This window comes from Salmo trutta, chromosome 5 (assembly GCF_901001165.1).
Source record: "Salmo trutta chromosome 5, fSalTru1.1, whole genome shotgun sequence".
NCBI classification, from domain to species: Eukaryota; Metazoa; Chordata; class Actinopteri; order Salmoniformes; family Salmonidae; genus Salmo; species Salmo trutta.
Window position 1 is genome coordinate 42,636,202 of NC_042961.1, and position 20,794 is coordinate 42,656,995.

A 20,794-nucleotide genomic window follows, 5' to 3' on the forward strand; every position below is an offset into this window, starting at 1 on the left:
ACAGTTCCACCGACACGGCCTGCTACCAAAGACAGTGGGCTCTCCTGCTCCGTGGCTGACGTGAGTAAAACATTTAAACGTGTTAACCCTCGCAAGGCTGCTGGCCCAGACGGCATCCCTAGCCGCGTCCTCAGAGCATGCGCAGACCAGCTGGCTGGTGTGTTTACAAACATATTCTTTTAAAAAATAAAGGTTTTAATCTTTTACCCCTTTTTCTCCCCAATTTTTCGTGGTATCCAATTGGTAGTGTCTACTGTCTTGTCTCGTCGCTGCAACTCCTGTACGGACTCGGGAGAGGCGAAGGTCGATAACCATGCGTCTTCCGAAACACAACCCAACCTAGCCGCACTGCTTCTTGACACAACGCACATCCAACCCGGAAGCCAGCCACACCATTAAACAGCCACCACTAGCACAGAGAGGCGGCTGTCTACCTACAGACTAGATATCATTGGCCACTTTAATAAATGGAACACTAGTCACTTTAATAATGCCTCTTTAAGAATGTTTACATGTCTCGCATTACTCATCTCATATGTATATACTGTATCCTTCACTATCTATTGCATCTTAGCCACTCTGTCACTGCTCATCCATATATAATATACTTATATATTCTCATCCCATTCCTTTACTAGATTGTGTGTATTAGGTTTTGTTGTGGAATTGTTAGATATTACCTGTTAGATACTGCTGCACTGTCGGATCTAGAAGCATAAGCATTTCACTACACTATAATAACAATAACATCTGCTAACCATGTGTATGTGACCAACTTGATTTGAAGAGCAGCATGAATTAGAGTTTGCCGTGTATCTACACACCTGCAATCTTTAAAATGACATGTTCACTTGTGATTTAATCAATCGAAGAATATGTTTTTCATGAAGTAGATGACCATGTGTATGTACTTGATACCAGTTGCATTGAATCACATTCATTGAAGTGCAGTAAAAGGTTGTGTGGTTCAAAAAGTGTTTTTTTTTGTCCCCAATACTGTCCCTCCAGTAGCAGATGTTGGGAATATGCCTCCCCTTCTATCTCTAGCAGCAGAACAACTTTCTGCACTGGTCACTGGAGGTATTGATTTGGCCTATTGATTTTCACATTAGAAGTCATTGTAGTTGAAAAAGAGAGTAGAAATCCAACTAAAGCTGGCTCTCCAAACAGTTAAGCCTAATCCAATCAAGACTACGAAATGTATCGATTTTTCTTTCCAAATCAATTTTGTGCGTGGTGCGTGCCGACTGTCGACCTTTCAGTGTATGTGAGCGTGGCCCTTAACTTTCTCTTCTGCATGCCTGAACAAGCCTAGGCATCTAGGCTATGCTGTTTCAATACACTTTTATAACAGCTGAACAGTTAATCAAATGGCTACCTGGACTATTTACATTGACCCCCTTTTTGTTGATTTTTTTTTGCACTGAACCTCTTGCACTGGCTCTATGCACACATAGTGTACTACACTGACACTCCAACACATACATTGACACCACACACTGACAACACACACACCAGTGGAGGCTGGCTCATAATGGCTGGAATGGATTTGATGGAATGGTATCAAACTTGTTTCCATGTGGTTGATACCATTCTCCATTCCAGCCATTGTTATGAGCCATCCTCCCCTCAGTAGCCTTCACTGACTCACATGTGCTGATGCTGCTCTGTTTATCCTGATTGCCGAGTCACTTTTACCCCTACCTACATGTACATTGTTACGTTTCCCAGCAAGAAAACCAAATATTGTCGCTCAAACAGAAGGGGGAACTAACAAAGAGTCACTGACAACAACCAGAACAAAACAGGGGGGATTCTGAAAGGCACTCATGGGGGTGTCCACAACTACAACCTAAAAGACACCCACCATGAGCACACACTAAATTTGGCAAAGAGGCAAACAAAAGAAAAACCCACACCAAACTTAATGATAGGAAAAGAAGACTAAAAGGTGACGCAGTTTAGAAATCTAAATAGGGAGCGCCAACTAAAGGTGCTAACCCTTCACATTTATCAAGATAACTGGAGCACTGGACCAGCGACTCGTATTAAAGAACCTGGGCCAACAAAGGTGAAACACCTTTCCACTAACGAGATGGCAACCAGCACAGGTGTATCACGTACTGACTAAATAGGTGACACCAATCGGTGCGCCTTACGTGCTAACGAGCTATACGTGCTAAAGTCCAATCTCAAAACATAAATGGAAAAACTAAAGCCTGTAACAACATATTACCTCAAATACCTGCACATTGACTCGGTACCGGTACTCCTTATATATATACCCTCGTTATTTTATTATATTTATTTTATTTATATTTTCTTTTTAACTCTGCATTGTTGGGAAAGGGCTCATAAGTAAACAATTCACACTAAAGTCTACAGCTGTTGTATTCAGTGCATGTGACAAATAAAATGTATTTCAATGTTTCAAGGTTTCATGTACAGTATGTCTCATGTTATTGCTGCTTGTGTAAGTGCCTCTTGTGCAATACATAAAGTTAAGAGAATCAGACCTCAAAGTAAGTATAAATGGGTATAATACCTGTGATTTTGATGAGATGTTACAGTACTATTCAGAACAATAACAGTAATAAAAGGATACCATTTGTAGGCTGGTGCCTAAATTATCTACTGTGATTTACTCAGGGCTGATTTCCCAGACACAGATTAAGCCTAGTCCAGGACTAAAAAGCATGGTCAATGGAGAATCTCATGTTTTTTGTCCAGGACTAAACTTAATCTGCCCCTTATTGTATTGCCATTTAATTGGTCAGGTAGCTAACTTTAGGGGTATACAGTAAGTGATTCATCAGCCAAATAGTCCACCCCCCCCAACTACCTTTCCTGGCATTTGGGTAAATGCATGCAAGAGGCTTTGCACAACACTCAAGGTATTTTTTCCAATGGCCTTCTGTCTAAATGCCAACGGTTCAGACATTGAATGCCAACGGTTCAGAACCACTGCCATTCATGTTTTACTGCTCAGTCCACCCACGGTTCACGTGGGGTAAACCAGCTGCCTGGGAGAGGACAATGTGATGAGTTGGTGGCTTGGAATGTGTCAGGAGTGAAAAGGTCTTTTCTACTGCCCCTTTAAATAATATGTTGGAATCAATCAATTTCTTTAGTTGACCAACTAAGTGAGCAGGTATAATTTAAGGTATTATTTAAGCTGTTTGAGAGTTGTATGTGTTAATCTCCAGAAGCAAACCATATTACTTTTGTTGTTTTATAAAAGGGGTGAGGCATTGTAATCAGGAGGGGTAAACAGAACTGCATACAAGAGACAAAACAAGGACACTTCAGCCAGCAATGCGTCACAACTAAGCAGCTAGACACCCACTGCCTGACTCTTGAGTCTTTACAAAAGTATGATGCTCCTGTTTTCAACTCTGCTTCTTCAAGATGAATCCAGACTGAAGGGGTGTGTGCGTATGTACTGTACGTATGTACATGCGTGTGTGCGTGCGTGTGTATGTGAGAGAGACACACACACACCGAGTAAGAGAAAGGCGGGGTCTATGAGAGAGTCGGGACATGGATCATGGTCCTTGTAATCATAGTGGTTTAAGACACCGGTTCATGTTGTAGCTTCCTCCCATAATGCAGTCTGTCACATAGGTTGGCCTACATGTAGCACAGCATGCCACTTGTGACTGATCTCTCCTTGATTAGGTATCTCATCCTCCACTGAGCTGTGTCCGATGAAGGTAGCAAACACAACAATGGCTGGAAATAAAGGAACAGACAGTGCCATTAAATGGCAGCTGTGTTACGATATGTCAGCCCGGACCTGGTGGATGGTAAGATATGTTTTATTTCCCTATCTGTCATTCTCCCTCTTTTTTAATCCTGTCTTATCCAGGCTCAACGTTGTTGCGGTGAGTTGTGTATTCGTTCAAAAGTTCAGCTGCAAGTATGATCTAATTTAAAGGGCACTTATGTTAGTGCTGCTCTTCAAATCAAATGTTGGGTAATTGATGTTTGACAACTGAGTTTTTTCATTTTTTTGCTGACTTCTCAAAGGTTACTTAGTTACCTGTCATTATGTTTAAAGCCCACTCTCTTTAACCAAACATCATTTGGGTGAAGGTCTCAGTATCTCTGTTAACTGTTCCGCTGTGTCTGTGAACAACCTGGTCTCAGAGCATTTTGTATTATTCTGTACGTAAATCCTATTCTGTAAGTAAATCCGAGACACTTCATTTAGTATGATATGTTACATTTTTCTATGGTATGTATTCATTTGTGGATGTCCATAATCCATTTCGTATGATAAGCTACAAATTGCAATTCATATGTTATAAATTGGCTAAATGTACAATATGTTACGATTTCCAATTTGCTGTGGTTAACATTAGCTAACGTTAGCTAGCTGAGTAATGTTAACTAGACCAGGGGTTAGGGTTAAAGTTAGGGTTAAGACTAGGGTTAAGGTTAAGGTTAGGGTTAAGAGAAGGGTTAGCTAACATTCTAAGTAGTTGCAAAGTAGCAAAAAATGGCTAATTAGCTAAAATGCTAAAGTTGTATGTGATGAGATTCAAGCACACAACCTTTGGGTTGCTAGACATTTGCGTTACCCATCGCCCACCAATTCACTCCAACCAATCACACTCAAGTTTTCAAGAGATGTAACTTTCAAAAATCAGAAATCATCCCCGTATGATGCATTTTGCGCCATATGATGCTGCGTTTTGCATCATATGATGCAAAATGGATCATACGGGGATGATTTATGTATTTTGAAAGTAACATATCTTGAAAACTTGAGTGCTGACAGTCCCAAAATGTTTTGTTTATGTCAACAATGGACTAATTAAACAAATACCAAAAGATAGTTTATGGCTGGAATTTTCCTTTAAAGCTGAAATATGTAACTTTTTGGGAGACTGACCAGACATTCACATAGAAATGTAAGTTATAGATCTGTCATTCTCATTGAAAGCAAAACTAAGAAATAGTAGATATGTTCTATGTGCGCTATTTCTATGCTTCCTGGTCTTAAGTGTCGTTTTTGTTTCTTTTACTTCTGGTTTTGTGCAACAGCTTCAAACAACCAAAAACACTTTTTCAGCTATGGAAAATATATTTCACAGCAGTTTAGATGATACAATAATCCTTTACACTATACTTAAACTGATTTTGGCGACCTATTTGAAATTAAGCAACCAGGAAATGGCGGAGCAATTTCTACATAGTGCATCTTTATGTAACCTGCCAAACGTAACATATCACACTAATTCGGGTGTCCCGGATATACAGTAATATGTTACGTCTAGTCTATGAGACCAGGCTGGTGTGACTGTCTCTCTACAGGTCAAGCCTGAGAAGCTTTTAGAAGGGCTATGTTTGCAATGGTTTGGCAATGGTTCTTTATTGTGACAGACAGGTTGCAGCTACAGTTGTTCATGATCAGCATGCTCTTGTCAACCACCAGCATCTCACTTCTCTAAACACTGTCCTTGTTTGGATGACTAAGTCAAGCAATCACTGATAAAGTTACCGGAGCTTGACATTCTGAGTGGCTGCTAATGAGAACAGGGTATCTTCAACAGTGGTTGTATTTGTGTGTAGCCTTCTCTAGCACTTCAATGTCTTATTAAGTCTCTCTTTATGTAGTGTTGTGTTGTCTCTCTTTTCGTGATGTTTTGTCCTATATTTTAACTTAATTTATTATTATTATTATTATATCTATTTTTTTTTTATCCCAGCCCCGGTGCCCGCAGGAGGCATTTTGCCTTTTGGTAGGCCGTCATTGTATATAAGAATTTGTTCTTAACTGACTTGCCTAGCTAAATAAAGGTTAAATAAAACATTAAAATAATTGTATTTTTATTTTACAGTAATAAGCATCCCTGGGTTGGCTAGAATACTATCTCCCTGTCCCAAGTCCTATCTCTCTTCCTAAACTTTGCTTCACAACTGCTAAGGTCTTTATTACTTTCATTTTATAGCCACAGGCTAGCTTTTCTTGCCTGACAACCCGTGTTTCTCCAGATGGATATAATTGTTGGATTTGCTCAGTGTGCTGCTTGCAACATACCAACTTCATGAAATATTTTCATCCTTCCTGAAGAAGGGAGAGAAAGAATAATAATTTTAAATAATTTAAAAAAATGACAGTGCATGTTAAATTAGGAGGCGACGGGAGAGAGACATATTTACAATTCATTTTCTTTGGCTATGATGAGAAACGGAGGAGTTTATTTCTGTCATAAGAGCTTTCTACTCGTTCACCATTGCTGTGTTCATGTAGCGATCTCCATGAACAAAAGGCCGTTATACCCACGCGTTTCACATGGTGAAGGAAGGACTGCTGGCTACCAGTCACTTATAAATATTAACTCGATTATTGCACATAGGAATGCACAGTGCAGAAATCCACTAACTGTTTGACGTTGACACTTGAATTAGGATTCGGCAGTCCTAAACCACTGTTGTGCCAAACTCAATGAATAGCTCTCACAGTGAAGAACACTGGCGCCTCCTACTGGAATAGAAAAGGAGATACGATCAAAATTATTTTAACCTCTCCACACCACGATGCGATACTGTGTACCTACTGCTACTACACTGTACCTACATAGGCAGTACCATGTTAGTACTATAGTATAAGGCGTATGCACTGTAAACTGACAAGCCAGTATATCAATAATAAGCAGGGTTTTTTTTTACAATTTAGTGACGTCTTGAAATTGTTAGGGAAGGCTGTTGATGATATCATATCCACATTTGGTGTTTGAAGTATAACATCAATATAAAGGTAAAATGAGAGACTAAAAGAGGGTCTGTTCTTCCGGGAACATCAACGAGAGATATTTTCTTGAATTTTTATTCCGCACTGTAGTAGACTGTTTTAGAGTGTATATACAATGCAATCCCACACAATACCACTGGGCGGCAATAGGCACAAAGCAGAAAGATTTCAGCAATCGCTTCCATGGCACAAGGATAAGACAGATATTAGACAGGGTTGCAATCAATAACTTGTTTAACCACATCAAGTCAGTCAATAATCAGTAAAATCACTGCTGAAAACAGCGGCCAATTGAATCATTTAATTCATCAAATGTTCACATAACCATCAAAAAACGGGAGTAACATTATTGATAACTTTGTCAGATACACCCTATGAGTCTTTCACAATGTTCATTCATTTGTGCTCCAAGTCAATATTGCTGCCTATCGCACTATTTGGCTCCTTGTATAGTCTACACTTCAAGTTGGAGACCAGCAGGGCTCTCGCTCCTCTCTCGTCTAAAACAGGCAAAGGTCCATGAATCTGGTCCAAATCTCCCAGCAAGCAGCAACCACAACTGCTGATCTCATTTACGCTATTGCTCTCTCTGTGCTAGGCCTACTTGCTATAGTACAAGTCTGTTTATTAATCAGTATTTTTATCAATATACAGTGCATTCGGAAACTATTCAGATCCCTTGACATTTCACACATTTTTGTTGTGAGACTCAATTGAGCTCAGGTGCATCCTGTTTCCATTGATCATCCTTGAGATGTTTCTACAACATGGCTGGAGTCCACCTGTGGTAAATCCAATTGGTTGGACATGATTTGGAAAGGCACACACCTGTCTCTATAAGGTCCCACAGTTGACAGTGCATGTCAGAGCAAGAACCAAGCCATGAGGTCGAAGGAATTGTCCGTAGAGCTCCGAGACAGGATTGTCTCGGAGATCTGGGGAAGGTTACCAAAACATTTCTGCAGCATTGAAGGTCCCCAAGAACAAAGTGGCCTCCATCATTCTTAAATGGAGGAAGTTTGGAACCACCAAGACTCTTCCTAGAGCTGGCTGCCCGGCCAACCTGAGTAATCTGGGGAGAAGGGCCACTCTGATGATCACTCTGACAGAGCTCCAGAGTTCCTCTGTAGAGATGGGGGAACTTTCCAGAAGGACAACCATCTCTGCAGCACTCCACCAATCAGGCTTTATGGTAGAGTGGCCATACGGAAGCCACTCCTCAGTAAAAGGCACATGATAGCCCGCTTGGAGTTTGCCAAAAGGCACCCAAAGGACTCTCAGACCATGAGAAACAAGATTCTCTGGTCTGATGAAACCAAGATTGAACTCTTTGGCCTGAATGCCAAGTGTCACGTCTGGAGGAAACCTGGCACAATCCCTATGGTGAAGCATGGTGGATGCAGCATCATGCTGTGGGGATGTTTTTCAACAGCAGGGACTGGGAGACTAGCCAGGATTGAGGGAAAGATGAACGGAGCAAAGTACAGAGATATCCTTGATGAAAACTTGCTCCAGAGTGCTCAGGACCTCAGACTGGCACAAAGGTTCACCTTCGAACAGGACAACCTCCCTAAGCACACAGCCAAGACAACGCAGGAGTGGTTTCGGGACAAGTCTCTGAATGTCCTTGAGTGGCCCAGCCAGAGCCCAGACTTGAACTCGGTCAAACATCTCTGAAGAGACCTGAAAATAGCTGTGCAGCAACGCTCCCCATTCAACCTGACAGAGCTTGAGAGGATCTGCAGAGAAGAATGGGAGAAACTCCCCAAATACAGGTGTGCCAAGCTTGTAGCATCATACCCAAGAAGACTCTAGGCTGTAATCGCTGCCAAAGGTCCTTCAACAAAGTACTGAGTAAAGGGTCTGAATACTTATGTAAATGTGTTATTTCAGTTTAAATAAATTATGATTTGCAAAAATTTCTAAAAACATGTTTTTACTTTGTCATTATGGGGTATTGTGTGTAGATTGATGAGGGGAAAAAACGATTTGATCAATTTTATAATAAGGCTGTAAAAAGTCCGAAGGGTCTGAATATTTTCCAAATGCACTGTATCCATATACACCACTGTCCTTCTGGTAACTATGAGGGAAAATGATTTCTGTGTCTGTTATACATTACAATTCAAAACACACAGTCTGGGTCTAAAGATGGGCAGCAATGTGTTAATGTATTGCTATTGTAACATTGAGGGTGCTAAAATGAAGAAGGGAGAATTACAAGCTTTGGGAAGTCTTGTCTTTAAATGGATATTCGGCTTGTTTTCTACTGCCAAATGAGTCACACACTAAGTATGAGTATGACAGTGTTTAACATAACAGAATTGACAGAAAGTGTACAATACAAAGTCCCTGATAGAAGCTGTCGTCTTCGATTTCAAATTGAACAATGGAAATTCAGGATGTATGATTATTTTGTGAAATCGTAGTGAATAAACCTTATCATAATATGATTCGATGAAATGAATAAACTCAGCATCCAAATGTCTCATTAGGCAACATATATATCATGTCCATATTGCCAGCATATGTCCAACGGTCAATAGAACAAGGTTCAGTAACTTTGAACACTACTGAAATGTTCTTCTCGCTGTCCGCTGAAGCGTTTTGAAAAGGTGTGAAAATGTATATATCATAATAAAAAATATTTGTGCAATTTGAACACAGTAAGCTATAGGAAAGAAGACAATATACACAGTGCATTTCATGCAAAAATAACATCTAAGTGTGGGTGCGTAATGCGTGCGTAAAATGCGATCTGAAGAAGATTGCGGTTGTTTCGTTGAGGAATATAGCATACTGTTGAGTTATTTCGTCTGCGTCTTAGATTTTGTCACATCTTATTCATGCATTTATCAAAACACCTCAAAAGCAATATCGAAACGAAAATGATCACATTTTCTCTCTTGAAATAGCCTACGTTCTCAAATTCACTCTCAGCGCAGTCAATCCACAACATCGATCATGCAGTCTTCGAAGTTTCGGTTGACCAACTTTTCCAACCTCTCTCCTTGGTGTCGATTTATACGCCACCTCCCTCTTCGTAAAAAGGGAAGGACCGCTTTAAAAAAAACTAAATTCCGAGCTTATGAGTTGAAATCAGATGAGGACAAATGGAGAAAGTTGTTAATTACCAGTAGCCTATTTATCGTAAAACGTGTTGGCCAGATAAGCATAAATTACGTGCACACATGCTATAACATATATCTCTTGTTTAGTTAATTTGACTGAGTTTTTGCAGAGTGCAGTTTTCCCCTCCGTGCATGTCAGGGACATATCTAGGACAATATCAAGAAGTAACTAAATAAAGCATCCTCATTTGCTCTTATAACGGGATTTCTGAACAATCAATGTAATTGGCAAGTGGAATATTGTTGCATTGATTGGAGGTCTGTGTCAAACACTTACAATGATATAGCCTATACATATTTTTTTCCCCCGGAGTTAAACAAATGATAAAGAATCAATAACTCACTTTCAGATAAGCTGTGTTATATTAGGCTGTATGGTTCAGTGACCTCTCTAGGCCATATTCACAATCTACAGTTCTGTTGGACGTTTGTAGCCTATTTATGTCGCATCCTCTGGAGCTATATTCACTTATCATTCATCAGACATGTTTAATTATAAAAATATGGAACTACAATGGCAATGTATAACACAAAATACAGAGTCTTTGGACTGTATAAACCCTGTCACTTTCCATTATCCATTGTCATTTGCAGTCACCCAAGCCTGAACCTCCCTACTGTATTGGTTCAGAGAAATGTGATGCAATTGCCTCCTCATATAGAATATCAAAGATTTCCATATTAATAAGGAAATACTTCACCACGAGTAGTTCATTAAACCTAATTAGATCAATAAAGGACAGTAGCCTTTACTGTTGGTAACCTATAGTACAATTTGATAATTTTTTGAAATTATAGTGTGTAAAAACCCAAAATTGTATCCAGTTTTTGCCTATAATAATCATGATAATATGCTAATAATAATATTACTAGCAATTTTATAAGGATTATTATTAGTAGTATAGTAGTAGCCCAGTATAGCCTGTAATATAGGCCTGATGATAATAATAGTGTTATATGCAGGATTATATGCCTAATTGACATATTGACTTTCTTTGGTTTTCCTTGTAACCACAGATCATTTTATGGTGTAATCTGCAGTTGATACATCCATTGTTGTAGGCTACATATAATGCAATAATGTCTACCCATTGATTCTCGACGAATATAACTTAGAAATGCCTCATGTGCTTAGTTTAACCCACGTCAAAACCAAAAACGTAAGCTTGTTTTATGCAATGTTTGTAAACTAAATAAATGTAAACAAACACTATATAGCCTCAACATGGTTCAGACTGTTTATGTCTTTTGTATCCATAACTCTGTCTATGCATTTGAGTGGTTACATTTATCCAGCCCCATCCCTCAGCTTTATACCGAGCTGTATTATTGTTTCAACTACTGATTTCCACTTTACATTAACTCGTATCTATAAACCCCGAATAACCACAATTTATGCCAGTCCAGCAGTTTGCAGCCTATCATGTATTGACATGCAAGTAAAAGCCAAAAACACCGAGTAGCGAACGGAAGTGAAGGGCCTACTGATGCCGCCGCCGCCCTGACCAATGAGAGGAGAGAATCCAAGTTTTAGGTGCGGAGCTCTCTTAGCTGCGCAGAGCTGCACCGGAGGCGAGCGGCAGTCAGACAGGGAAAGTGAAGCCGTAGACCTGCCCAGTTACGAAAACTCAGCCTCTTCTGGATTGCGTTCAACAACTGAACAAACCAAAACCAATCCAAAAGTAAGACTTGGAGAGGAAGGAATAAAAAAGCTGAGCTGCTCGCTGACTTGATTTTACGCGCCTTTCTGCCAATAATTCTTTTCCGGTGTTGATTTTTTTTGCAAGCACTAGCCTACAAAGTTGAACGTGAAAAATGTGAAGGCAACCGCCTTGTTCACCCAGGTTCCAGGATCCCCCTTTAAATCCATGCAATACAGTTCAATGGTACGTGAACGTGGATTATTATTGCTATGTGTCATTTTCAAATGTTACAACATTGTATTTTTCCCATTATTGACCTGCTCTTCACCGTCTGGTTGAGCGGGAATAGAATTATGACAAGTGGACAAGACTATTATCAGATATACGATTGTTTATGTTTTTTTTCTTTCGGTTGGCACACATCCCGCGTTAAACTCCACCGCCCCTCTGTTGGCAATGAACTACATTTGGAATGTGTGGAACAACAATTCTATAGGAGGTTACACATGCAATGCTTTTGGCGCAATATAGTTTTCTGCAACCGCATTTTGAGATAAAGAAGATCACAGCTGTAGGGATAATTGTTCCCCTTTAGGCTACATCATATTTACACCACTGATACAGTCCAATAATGAGCCGTAACTTCCATGAAAAGGAAAATGTTAACATGAATTTATGAACACCATGTTCCTCTGCGCGCTTTGCTTTGAAAAACAGGCGTCCAGCCTACAGTAGTCCAGCCTAATTTTATGCCTCATCGCTTTTTAGTCTCCCAGTTAGGATTAAAAATAAAACATTGTTTACTATTTGATTTACACGAAATTATAGTTTAGGCGAACTCAGGCATGCATAATACTGTGGAGTTGAAGCGGAGCGTTAGTGCCGCCGTTGGTGTGAATTATAGGGTTGGACTCGTTGACAGGCCGCTCTTGTCCTCTGTTCCAGTAGTTCCTAAATGGTGGGTCTGGATCACTAGTCCAGACCTCATAGGTCGCAGCTATGTGTTGTCATGGTGAAAAACATTCTAGTCTCGTTTACGTGGTGGGTCATGCGTAAACTGAAAGGACCTCAGGTGGGTCAAAGTTTTGGGAGCAGTCAACTGTTTACCCAACTTAACATCAGAACCATAACATACCGCCCATTGAACAATGTCCTATACTGGTATAGTTTACAAACGTGCATATACTATATATTTGCCTACAATTAAAACCACAACAGTTAATTATATATTACATAGTTGACTTAGAATGTGTAGCTATGTGTATTTAACATCGAAACTATAATGATCCACTGTTGCTAAACGCTATCAGGCAATAAGAATGAGTGAGGTGACTTCAAATTCTGAACCATTTTCATTAGACGTTTGCCATCCAGGCGAATTTCATTGCACTTTGATTTCACTCTCAAAATGTATTGTGAATGGAGGGAGACATCGTATATATTGTGGAGTGTGAAATGCATTTTAGAAGTGTATTATAAGCCACGTTGGGCATTTCTATTAGATGTTCTGTTACGTTATGCCTAGCCTATACTGTAAAGGGAAATGATCGACGCTATTAGGCTTGTTTGTAAAACAGAGAGTTCGAATAAGTCCCCGAGTCCATACTGTATCTGTAAGGGAATTTTCCATTCCTTTTCTTTTCGAACCGGCGCGCTGGTCCAAAGTCTTCTGCTAAAAAAATCATAACTCAGCGAGGAGGGAGGGGGGAGTTTAATGCTGTCTTTTCCGAGGGAGACGAGAAGGTGGGCTGGTGGCAATGGAATGCGTTTGTTGGAGGGGGAGGAGTATGACTATGTAATTAAGTGAGAAGAAAAATCTTGGCGACTGATTTGTTAGTATCGCTCAGACGGAGGGTGTACCGGTCGATATTCTAGGCTATCAAGTTTGAAGAGTGTGGGTTTCCAAAATTCTGCGCTTTCTATACTTTTCAAAATGCTTTTATGAATTAACTTCTCACATTATAAAGCGAACGGTTCCAGAGTAGATCGAGATTTATTTTAATTTGCACCGGCTCGGATTGGAATAGCCATATAGGCATTCAGAGTGCTTATTTGTAAAAGCATAGCCTATCTGCCATATCGTCTCCATTTGAACTGAGACATGGGAATGTTTGGACTTCCACAATCTCACTGATGTTCTTGGATAAGACCTTCTTTACACGGATAACTTCTCCACAATTTTGCATGGTGCTTTACGGGCAAGGAAGAATGGCGCGATAAACTGATTTTCAGAGAAATCAATCGAAGTACCTATTTTGTGTACACTGTTGGCTGATGATGTACTCTCCAATTTGTCTTACTCAGGTATAGCCTAAGCAATGTTTTAAAGTTTTGATTTCTTGTTATTATCGATGATGTGCCATGCTTATTATATAGTCTATTGCGGCGTGATTTATTTAGTAACTTTGTTATTATTATTATAAAATATTAGAAAACTTTAGCTTATATAATGCCTATCTTTTGTAGCAGTATGAAAAGTGTCTAAACCCATTTGGTTTTGTGCATATTTTGGTATTGATATGGTTTTCACCTGGTCTAATAATGTGTGCTGTTTTAAAGCGCTTGAAATACTGTATATTGTATTATAGGATGACAAGTTAATTTTGAGTAAGAAATAACGTGTGTTACCAGTGAGCGAGGAAATAAGCCAAAGGAGTCTGTGCAGTACCGCCATGTGTATTCTAAATGAACTAGCTCCAGCGTGTAGGTAAAGTCCTCTTTCAAAACGCCGTGATCAGATATAGGTTATCAGATGATATTATAGAAAATCTCAACTTCATTCCTTTTGACCTGTGTTTGACGTGTAAACTAAAACATATAAACGGACTACTATTATTCTATATATATATTTTTTTAGATTACCCCAAATCGGTTTTGGCCTGGTAATATTGAACAATACTTTTTTTCGTAGTGCGTTTCAGGAGAAAGTTTCGCTCAGTTCGAGTTGCATGGGAGCCACTTGCAGTGAATGAAGATGAAAACAATGATAAGTGGTTGGGCAGAGTATCATGGCTTTTGGCTGACTCAATTTGACTGTTTGTATTTCACTTGGCTAAAGTAAGTGATTGACTGAGATGTGGTTTAGTTTGTGCTTAAAGAGGATTGTGCTTTTATGACCTCAGCTGCACACAGGCCCTTGCCAACTCATTTATCTTAAACATTGAACTTTTTAGTAATTTAGCAGGCACTCCTATCCAAACAGCACCACATGCAATTCCACGGCTTACAGTAGAAATGTAAGCATAGCCAAACCTTCATTTTTAGTGCAAACTAGGCTTACTTTCTTATAGTAGAGAATAAGTTAGGAGTTTATGAGCTGGAATTGGTTGCTGTATAACTGCAATTCATTATAATGTAGCAAATAGGAAATGTAATGCCATTATGGTTATTTGTAAGTAAAGCTAATTTATATCCTATATACCTTACTGTTGCCATATAAACTTTTACAGTTAGGTAATGGCAATATTCTAAAAAACTAACTTCACTATTATTACAACTAATGTCTTGCTTAAAATGTCCTATCACTTTCACAGTTATTGACTGTTACTTTTTTCTAAAGCCTCAAAAAACATTGTCTTATCTCAAAGAAACTCACTTTCTAAAGAAAAAACAGGGAAAAAGAACAGCATCAGTTCCTAGTTCATACTTTGTTAAAAATTGGATGAGTTGTTATTAATGATAGATTTTGTCTTCAGTGTGTTTGTTCAGCGCCCAAAGTCAAGTTTTGTTGGCAGATTACAGTGCAGATCAACAATGTGGATTTCTCTGAACAACACCAGTGGGTAGTTTAAGAGCATAGAGATAACTGGGATTGGATCTCTGTGGTTTTCCCAGAGCCCGTCTGCCTGCTTACACAAAGAACAATATGTGATTTAACTCTTCCGAGGCCTTTTTCAAAATAACTGTCTTACAGTTATTGATTTTGACATAGTAATGACTTAAAAATTCGAATGTTAATGTTTCTGCTGTTTATTCAACACTAGCAGCTACTAGAATATGAGATTATTTATGTTAAAATTGTAATAAAGCACTTTAGGTTGGCCATAGATTTGACTAAACTTACAATTATTTGCAATATTTAATTATAATTTGGAAATGTATTAATGAATTCTGTTTCATAAATTCAAAGAAAAACGGTTTAATTTAAGTCAATATAACCTAATACTTTGTCTTAGTCAAAATGACATGACCCGTGGCATTGCGCTATGCAGCCAAACAAACTATCTGTACATAGGCCTACATGTGAGAGGAAAAACAAATCTAACCTGCCTACCTAAAGTGGATTTAGAAAGGATTTCATTCCCGCTTAGCACAAGGCATTTCAATGCCGCCCTTATTAAAGGAGTAGTGAAAGTACATAGAATCTGCAGGTTGTGCCAAGATGCCATTTTCATTGTCAACCTTGGTTAGATTTTTGAATGACTCTGAGTAAGTGCCATTCATCTATGAAAACACATTAAGGGACTTGGCGTGGGACTGCAAACATAGATTGGAACTATGTCAATACTGGCTCTAGGTTGAGGCGTCCTATATGTTTTTTTCCATCCTTCTACTCCTTGCCTTTGGAACATGGAAGGTGACTGTTTGTGTTGAAGGAAAGGAGGGGGGGGGGGTTGAGGTTTCTCCTTTCCGCCCCTTCAGTTATGCCTGCATTTTTTACTACACTCTAGTCCCCCCTTCCAGACGACCCTTTCTCCGTTTCCAGTGAAGGGCAAGTACATGTTGGAATGTGGACGGTTTGATAAGAGAAATGCGAGTGTGAGAGGCGATTGCTTCTCGTGCCAACAACCCAGCAGTCCTAGTCGGAGCATGCTCGGGGGAAACAGGAACAGCATCTGACCACGTTCTATTGTGGTGTTGGTGGTTGTAATAAACACGGTGGCATCCTCGTATCTTCATCAACCTAGAGTGTTATTTCTCGGTTGTAATCCCAGCCGTATTGAAGATGGTAAAACTGCTTTTTTTCTGAACAGATTTGTCCTATAAACTCTCAAGCCAGATAGACTTGAGTGTCTTATAGGAGTCAATGTGTCATGAAATTGTGGTTTGTCTACAGTACATCATCGTTTAATTTTGTTGTTGTCATTTTACTGTATTGCAACCACAAAATGCGTAATGTCAACTTGTGTACATGAGGTATTCTGTCAGCCTTTTCCTGTAACAATGTGAATGTGTATATGGGCTATTTATCTTCTGTCCAGGAAGACTTCTGGCTCAACTTTTGCGAAAAAGGTCACTTGACATGACTATGCCAACTAACTTCTCTTTCTCTTTATTTTCTGTCTTCCCCTTGCCTTTCAGGATGAATTTCATCCCTTCATCGAGGCACTTCTCCCTCACGTCCGTGCCATCGCCTACACGTGGTTCAACCTCCAGGCGAGGAAACGCAAGTACTTCAAGAAGCATGAGAAGCGGATGTCCAAGGACGAGGAGCGTGTGGTCAAGGACGAACTGCTCAGCGAGAAGCCCGAGATCAAGCAGAAGTGGGCCTCCAGGCTCCTCGCCAAGCTCCGCAAGGACATCCGCCAGGAGTACCGCGAGGACTTTGTGCTCAGCGTGACAGGCAAGAAGCACCCGTGCTGTGTCCTCTCCAACCCTGACCAGAAGGGCAAGATCCGGCGGATCGACTGTTTGCGGCAGGCCGACAAGGTGTGGCGCTTGGACCTGGTCATGGTCATCCTGTTCAAAGGCATCCCGTTGGAAAGTACAGACGGAGAGCGCCTCATCAAGTCGTCGCATTGCACCAACCCAACACTTTGCGTCCAGCCGCATCACATAACAGTGTCGGTCAAGGAACTGGACTTGTTTCTAGCATACTATGTCCAGGACCAAGGTAGGTTGACTTACTGTGTGAATCACTGGTTGGGTGGGTGGAGTTTAGGGTTGGCCAAGGTCAAGGGTCATATCCGCTGCCATTTTGGCAGCCTCATTGGCTGGTTGGAGTGTCTCCGCTATGGTGGCTTTAGAAGGAAGCTGGCCTGTCGTCAATGTAGATGAATACTGGGCACTCTTGCGAACAGGCATGTACATAAAAAAAAGCAATACAATACAACCAGTCAAAAAAACCATGATATGCACACATATTTTGCCCACACAGACAATAGAAGATTGGTTCGATCGTTTTCCAAATACCGCTGCATATTTTGGATGTGCTGTGCATTCTGTATTGTTTAGGCACACACAAGTTCTCTTTACAGAGACTTAATACATTATAGTGCTGACAACTTACAAGTACTGTCATTCAATAGTCTCTGAATAAAGAGAGAGGGTTTTACTCATGGACACAGATACAGTATGTGCTCACAAAAGGGATTGTACATTTTTGGATCAGTAAACATAATAAAAATTGAAACAAATAATTTAAGGTCACGGGTATGAATTGATGGTTTAGAAAAAGGGATTTGGGCAAAAAGAGGGATTTGGGCAAAAAGAGAAATTTGTACATTTTGATTGATGTACAGTATTTGCTAGTTTTATCCTGACAAATGTTGATATTAGTCTTGATCTTTGATTGGATCTTTAGTATAGTTGTTGTAACAAGGAGTTCCTGCACTAGATTTTTATTAATAAATGTGGTTTGTTAAATGAACAAATGTGTTACCTAAAATTCTGCATATAGTCAATTAATCAAATTGGCAAAATTGCTAAAATAGTTCATAAATAGATAACAATGGAAAAATATATACATTACATTTCATGATTCTTTGGGTAAGAAATTGCAAATGTATAGGACATTTAAAATGAACTTGTAATACAGACATTTTCATTCAACGTAATGCCTTGAAACTCAAAAGTAGTCATAGTATTTCTAGATATTACGATAGAAAGTGATCTTTATATTGTTGTAAGAAGAGGAAACTGACAAGAACCCTAATTTTCTCAGACCAATACTGCACTGCGGATATATATTCTGGCAAATAGGGTTGCTTTGTTATTCAATCTCGTAGGTATTTGCCACTTAACTTTTCTTTACTACATGAACAACTATTCCCTTAACCTTTTGTTACATTTTTTTTTACAAGTGGGAATTTTAAAGTTATTTCGAACTCCCTGGCCCACAGTAAATTCTCCAACGATAATGCCAACACATGCAGTAAGGTACCCGTAATGCATTGGCTGTTGGAGAAGAAACACAGACAGTCTAGCTAGCTCATTGTCATGAAAGGCAGAGCCTCCATTTTGTGTTTGATAAGTGCCAGGGAAAGCAGAAGGCACAGCAGAGAGACAATAATGGTTGCCACTGGCACCATGGTTGGCATCAGACCCTCTTTTGTGTCTTTTGTAGGGCGCCGCTGATTCTCATGTCTAGTTTGCATCTGCCGCAATTGAACTGTTAACAAACGAACAGTATCAGACAGCACACCACAAAATGGCTCAAATACGGTCCACTGATATCATGTAAGGAATAAGAATTTACAAAGCACACTACAGGTTGTGTTAATATAATTGGTTGAACAACAATGTGTATACATGCAGTTACCAAGTTGGGGAATCCTAAAATGTGTTTTTCAGTTATGAATATTTGTCCCAAGTGATGAAAAATAATCAGCTTTTCCCATATTGGCAGCTTACCATATTTATTTTTAGAGTAGCTTAGATACCATATAGCGAGCCTTCATTTGCAATAGGACTGACATTCTGTTAGCCATTTCTTTTGAATGAGACTTTCGACAATTTTTTCAATCATTTTTTTATGCTGCCGAGTACAGAGCAAAGGGCAGTCTTTGGCATGCCGTTACCAGTGCCCAGCTTTCTAGACAATGTAGCCACATTGTGGTAGCGTGTGGGGCGGGCGCCATTTTGTTTGCGCTGTGCCAGGCAGGCAGGGAAAACGGCAGTAATGGTTGTTAGAGGTTCCGAGGTTGGCATCAAACCCTCTTTGTCTGCTTGCAGCGTGCCTTTGATTCGTTGGTTGGCATCCGCAATGCAGTGGGCACGCTGGAAAGTTTCTGACTGTGGCAGAATGGGGACCGCCATGCTTTTGTTCTTCTGCAACTGCATGAAACAAACAAACAAACACAAAGAAGAAACTGCCAAACTGCTGCCCCGCTTCGACAGAATATGGCATTTCCGTTAATCGTTAGGAAAATAATGTCATATGTCCCATGGTTTCTTAGATTTTTCACCTTATTACATTTCAACTTTAGTATTCTCCCAGGTGAATTATACATTTTTGTAATATGTAGCTACATTCAAATCTGTTAAGAGTAACCCTCTTAAACTATTTGGTGCTAGCTGTTTCTTTATGGCTTTTTATGTAATGTTTATGTAATGTTGATTTTGAGCTATACATATTTATTAACTTTGCAGGGTTGATGCCCAAGAAAGGTCGCTGGCTCGGTGAGTGAGTGGGTCATTTTAGAGAGGTCTCTCAACCCGTTGTTGTCAGGCATAGATGCGCTTAGCTGGGCAAAGTCTGCCCTAGCAGCACCCATGTGCATGCCCAGATGAATGCCAGCTGGAAGGGGGTTGGGGGCAGGGTGTGGGGGTTGTGGGAGCCATTGTGCCAACCTGCCAGTCTTTTTCAATGGAAACCCACTGGCATGAGATAACACCCTTCGCCATGTGCTGGCGCTAGCTGCTAAAACTAGTAACCACCTTGTGTTCATCAAACATTTCTCGTTCGTATTGTAATTTAGATGATTTTTTTTCGTTCCGTTTTGGATGTTTCGCATATCAAATATTTCTGATTAATAATTCGATTTGCTCAAGTCAGGACATGGAGATAGGGCATCTGTTCATTCAGTTTCATCACTGTTTCACAAGCACAAGGTACCATTGTGCTTATCATATATGAACACACGAGGATACTGTAGACTTATTTGTCCAAATATTCAAATAAGAACGCACACCATTTACTCAAACCAAAGCTCTTGATTTCCATGAGATTTCTGATAAATATCTGGGTCCCTATAGTAGCTAAACAGTGATTGTGATGACTAAGGGAACATTTTGAGGAAGGCTTTGAAAAAATTGTATCCCAATGCCAGATCCCTCAGTGGATTTAATAGATTCTGCAGTATTTATTTAGTATTTATCTGACTTGGAATCGCCTTTTTTACGCTTTGTGTTTGCTCTGATCTAGGCTAGGAGGAACACTATTGTTGAAATATAATCAGAGCCTCAAAAGACCAGTTATTTAATATGAATGAAGGGCCTCTTATACATGAAGGGCCTGTCTGAGTGCTTCTCTTTTAGATAGCTGGCCCCTCTGATGTTATACCCCACTAATGAGGACTGTGAAAGAGAACTGATGTCTA

General features: G+C 39.8%; 1 protein-coding gene across 6 annotated transcripts in view; it reads left to right on the forward strand.

Moving 5' to 3' along the window:
* Window positions 1–11,454: 11,454 nt before the first annotated feature.
* Window positions 11,455–20,794, forward strand: part of LOC115194212 (nuclear factor 1 B-type) — an 83,711-nt gene continuing 74,371 nt past the window's right edge. The window contains exons 1-2 of one of the 6 annotated variants that reach the window (XM_029753693.1): window positions 11,455–11,777; window positions 16,836–17,367. In XM_029753693.1, coding sequence (XP_029609553.1) covers window positions 11,760–11,777; window positions 16,836–17,367 — 550 coding nt within the window. In that variant the 5' untranslated portion in view covers window positions 11,455–11,759. Of the gene's footprint in view, window positions 11,778–13,234; window positions 13,839–16,835; window positions 17,368–20,794 lie in introns of those variants that run through there. The other 5 variants (XM_029753694.1, XM_029753691.1, XM_029753695.1 and 2 more) reach the window with 5 other exon arrangements.